This window comes from Limulus polyphemus, unplaced genomic scaffold (assembly GCF_000517525.1).
Source record: "Limulus polyphemus unplaced genomic scaffold, Limulus_polyphemus-2.1.2 Scaffold4553, whole genome shotgun sequence".
NCBI lineage: Eukaryota > Metazoa > Arthropoda > Merostomata > Xiphosura > Limulidae > Limulus > Limulus polyphemus.
In genome coordinates, this window is record NW_013670163.1 from 78,473 (window position 1) to 83,556 (window position 5,084).

Genomic DNA, 5,084 nt, shown 5'->3' on the forward strand with positions numbered 1-5,084 from the left:
AAAGACTGTTGCTTTTGCCATGGTAATATGAAATCTAAAAGACTGTTGCTTTTGCCATGGTTATATGAAAGCTATAAAAACTGTTACATGTGCCATGGTAATATGAAATCTAAAAGACTGTTGCTTTTGCCATGGTTATATGAAAGCTATAAAAACTGTTACATGTGCCATGGTAATATGAAAGCTATAAAAACTGTTACATGTGCCATGGTAATATGAAAGCTATAAAAACTGTTACATGTGCCATGGTAATATGAAAGCTATAAAAACTTGCATATGCCATGCCATGATAATATGAAAGCTACACCTAAATCTTCAGAAACATTCTTATGTAGTGCTACTGATAACAGTGTAGTCTTTATCCCATTGGAGAGCTTTAAATTCTCTCTACATTGAGACTCATACTAGCATAAAAGTGTTAATTGTTTGGATGGGGGGGGGGGGTAATGGTAATTTGAAACAGCATCAGACCACCATGAAGATGCACAAAGATAGCATGAGGTGGTTTCAGCTTTTTGATAATTAAAAGAAATAATTACACACTTCTTAAAGACAAAAAAAACGGTTATTTCAATGGAACTTTAGGCACAGTACATATAGTAGGTTTGAAAACCTTAATAGACTTTAAAAAGAGACAGCATTTCAGCTTCTATAATTCATTATGGACCAACCATCTTGCTGGAGATGTTGCTAGGTGCTTAAAAGATTTGGGGCTTGGGCCCAGAGGCACATGAATTTTCAGCATTTGAGTATGATATAGATTATGGTTTTCTATTCTGATTTCTCAAGACAACTACTGGGGATTCAGGGCACTGTCATATAGAATCGGGGCAGGGGATCCGTGTGCTAGCACCTAGCTATGTCTCTGAATCTTGAAAATATTTAACAGGTACAGTCACCTCTTCAGCCCACTTGCCCAGCCTTACTTTCCTCATCAGATGCAGAGATCTATGAATTCAGCCTATGTGTTTGTAAATTAAGTTGCAGCCTATCTTTCCATCCCCTAATATCAACATAAATCCTTCATGATACCTCAGTAAAATTACTCATCAAGATTAATCAGCTTTGCAGACGAAACAAGTATCTTTTCAGCATGTTTTAAGTTATCTTAAAACCCAATTTATAAATAAAAACTTAAGAAAGCCTAAGTAAGAATCTTTATATTCTACTGAACAGTTTTATAACAATGGAAAAATTTAGCTCTTAAAATATTCATTCTAAGTTTAATAGCTGAGGTCTGAATGTTTATTAATTTTTGGTATTCTTTAAATTGTCTTTCTACTTGGTTATTTCACGTTATGTGATCTGGACAGTTTCTCTGATACAAGCTGGAGACACTTCAAAATGATAATTATGTACATTAATGGCAGATACTTCAGAGAGAATAAAGTTTAACTCTGTATGTTGTTGAAAAATGAATAAAACTAGTATGCTCAGATTAATATTTTTGTACCGATAAACTTGCTTCTTACCTTTTTAGGTTATTCAGAAACTAGTCAAGTGAGTGAGTTATATGGTGGTGTTTTTAAACAAGTTTCTCTGAACATTTTAATTCTCTGTGATCTCACAGAAATAGTTGTATAGTTCATTCACATATGTATATGTTATTTTCTTTTAGGTATTGGACGTGGAAAACCATTAAAAAGTGAGTGAATGATGAACAATCATGGTAGTTAGTCGATCTGGTCTTTTTCGGTGCAGGAACTTGGCTGTTATGTTTTTATAGACAAAACAAGTGGGAAAATATTTCTTTTAGTAAATGTATTAATTTCTTTTTCTTATATTTTATAAATGTTCATTTGAGAAAATGTTTAAATGTGTGTTATCTTTATTTGTTGAAAAAAAAAGAATAAAAAATTTCTTTTATCATAAATATTTTTTTCTCATGAACAGCGTCATTTTTTTGTATATATTTCATTCATCAATTATTGCATGGAATTACTCACAAAATATAAAGTACCAGGGGATGTAAAGTTCCAGATTTGTTTCCATAATTTGCCTTTTAGCTCTAATTCTATAAGTTAAAACACTTGGAAGAAAATCTTAAGTTATGTTTTGGCAAAAATTCATATTTATATACATAGCCTACAAATAAATAAGCAGACACCCATTTCAGAAAGGGTGCTATTTTATTAAGTACATATACATGAAATAGATGGTACACTATTACCATTGTACTTAATGAATCTGCCTTTCGCAATATTTAAAACAGACACATAGCTACATATCATATTTACATCTGAGGGATTGCACCACTCTCCTTAAGAAGAACTTTAATGAGGGTGTTGCTAGAAGCAGGTTGTTTGTGATACTTTCACAGGGAATGTTCAAGAATGGACATTATTACGTTTGAAATGATTCATAATTGGCCTGGCTTCAACAGAATGGTAATGTACAGATTTTCGAGCCATTTTTTGTTACTCGTATATCACAGTTATTTGCGTATAATATCGTGAAGCTTGTTGATTCCTGTCCTTGGGGATATGTATCGATGTACACCTTAATGTTTTAAAGTTCTCACAGTATAATATTTATAGAATTGGAATGGTTATTTATATATATATCTGTATCTTTATTATGAAATCAGGTAAAACATGAAAATTATATTCTGTGAGCTCAGGAAATTTAAGAGATTTTACTGTTTTATTGTAATATCAATGAAATACCTATTGCTGTTAAAATACTGTAATTAAAACTATTTTTTGGCACTAGAAAATTTCTGTGCTAAGTACAATTTTTATAAGAATTTTTTCACTTTTTTTAGTATTATGAATAAGGCACAATGTACATCAGTGCTTAGGTTGTTACTCTGTTAACTGTCAAAAAGTGAAATAAAGTTATCACACTTCTTTGAATTTATTTACTATTTTGGAATCTGTTGTTAGGCATGTTCTTTTGGATTATTTGGTAAAAATAATGCTATGTCCAGTTCATGTAACATTCATGCAGTGTACCAACTTGAAGAGGGCTGCCAATTCACTAGCAAAAGGAACTAATAGGTTGGATTGGGAGGTGCTGAATTTATATGTTGCACAGGGCACCATCAAACATTGATACAGCACATGATAATGTTAAATATTTCTTCAGTGCAATTTGCTACATGGCATGTTCTCTTGTAGATCTATGGTCACAAACAACATTTGAACAGAAATTTTGAGAATAAAGGTACACCAACTTGCAGAAAAAAATGGGTGCAATAACTTGTTCACTCATTAACTGACATTAAATTGCATAATAACTTACTAATTACACATTCACTGATTTTAGTATTATATTGTTACTCATTTTCTACTTACTATGTGAAATTTCTAGATGGTAATGATATTATCATTATATAATGATGAATTCCCTCTAGCAAACAAATATCTAATTTTAAAATACAGGTTGCAAAACTTCCACCAGCCTAGAATATGATTTCCCTTAAACTATTCTAATAGATAAAATATTACACTAAATTGTCCATTCACCAAGTCTTTTTTTGTGTGTGTGTGTGTGTTTTTAGTGTTTTTCTTTACTAAGAGTTACAGTACACAGATGGAATGGCCTCTTGGCCCTTATCCTAACTTGCTGTCCTGTGACTGGGGAAGTTCTCCCTAGATAGGTGGTTGAGTGAACTCACTGATGGCTATCTGCCATCCTAACTTGGCAAAGATTTAGGTTTATTGTGAAAAACCAGAAGTGCTTAGAGATCAGATGATCTTTCTTTGCCACACTCATGGGTGGAGGAATTGTTTCTTGAAAAAGAAACTGCAAGGTGTCTGTGCTAAATTGGGTTGTTACTGCTAAACATCTCGGAGTTAAGAAGACATTGAGTCACCTATGACAGTGATTTTACTGGATAGGTATGAGGCAAGATGTGGAAGAATGGTGCAGGACCTGCAGTACGTGTTGTGCTGAAAGGGGACCCAAGTATAAGGGACATGCTCCAATGAAGTTATATCAAGTTGGTGCACCAATGGAAAGAGTAGCTGTTAACATTGCTGGTTATTTGCCACAAACTCGTGCTGGAAACAAATACATTTGTGTGGTGATGGATTATTTCACCAAGTGGCCTGAGGCATATGCAATACCAAGTCAGGAAGCTACAACTGTAGCTTCGGCTATTAGTGATTTCTTCAGATTTGGTATGCCACATGAACTGCATTCGGATCAAGGCCGTAACTTTGAATCAGCTGTGTTTCATGAATGCTGCAAGTTGTTTGGCATCCGAAAGACCAGGACAACGCCACTTCACCCACAGTCTGATGGGATGGTCAGCTATTACAAAACTTTGCCAATTCCTGTCCCAGTGTCCAGTTGTACTTTTTTTCCAAGATGACTGGGATGCCAGCAAAGCATAAATCCACTGGATACACTCCAGCAAAGCTGATGTTTGGTCGAGAACTTCGGTTGCCAGTAGGCCTACTAACAGGACGCCCACCTAACGAAGAGTTGCCTGAAAATGTGTCAGAGTTCGTGAAAGTGTTATCTGAAAGGATGGATGATATTCACCATCAAGTGCATTCAAACTTGCAAACGTCTGCTGATTACACGAATCTATGTTATGATAAGAGATCTACCGAATTCAGCTTTGTACCAGGAGACAAGGTATGGTTGTATAGTCCCAAGAAGACCAAAGGGAAGTCTCCAAAGTTGTCTTCTCCATGGGAAGGCCCATATGACATAGTGGATCGTCTCTCAGACGTGACTTTCAGAATAAAATGTGGTCGGCGAGGTAAGCCAAAGGTGGTGCATGCCAACAGGCTTTGGTGTTATCATGGTCCAGAACATTTCAGTTGGGACGAAGTGAACAAGGAAACAAATGACGCTGCTGAAGAAGTGTCACCTGAAAAAGCCACTGTCGAAGAAGAAACTATTCTCAGTTTTGAGAAGGGAAACGGTGAAGCTGTTATTGAAATTACTACCACTGATGTGACTACTACCAATAATGGGACATTTCCTGATGGAGAAGATGAACCCCATGTGAAGTAGAAGCCAATGAGACAGAGACCAGTATGGAAGGAGATACGTCCTAGTAAAATTAAGAGACTTTGTTGTATTTTAATTGTGTGTTTGTAAATTCTGTACATTTAATCAAGTTATTG

The 5,084-nt window shown here is 35.0% G+C and overlaps 1 protein-coding gene across 1 annotated transcript in view; it reads left to right on the forward strand.

Annotated features, from left to right (window-relative positions):
- LOC106471337 (protein maelstrom homolog) overlaps positions 1-1,828 on the forward strand; it is a 79,394-nt gene extending 77,566 nt beyond the window's left edge. The window contains exon 14 of the mRNA XM_013931937.2: positions 1,619-1,828. Coding sequence (XP_013787391.1) covers positions 1,619-1,653 — 35 coding nt within the window. The 3' untranslated portion in view covers positions 1,654-1,828. The remainder of the gene's footprint in view (positions 1-1,618) is intronic.
- Positions 1,829-5,084: the final 3,256 nt, after the last annotated feature.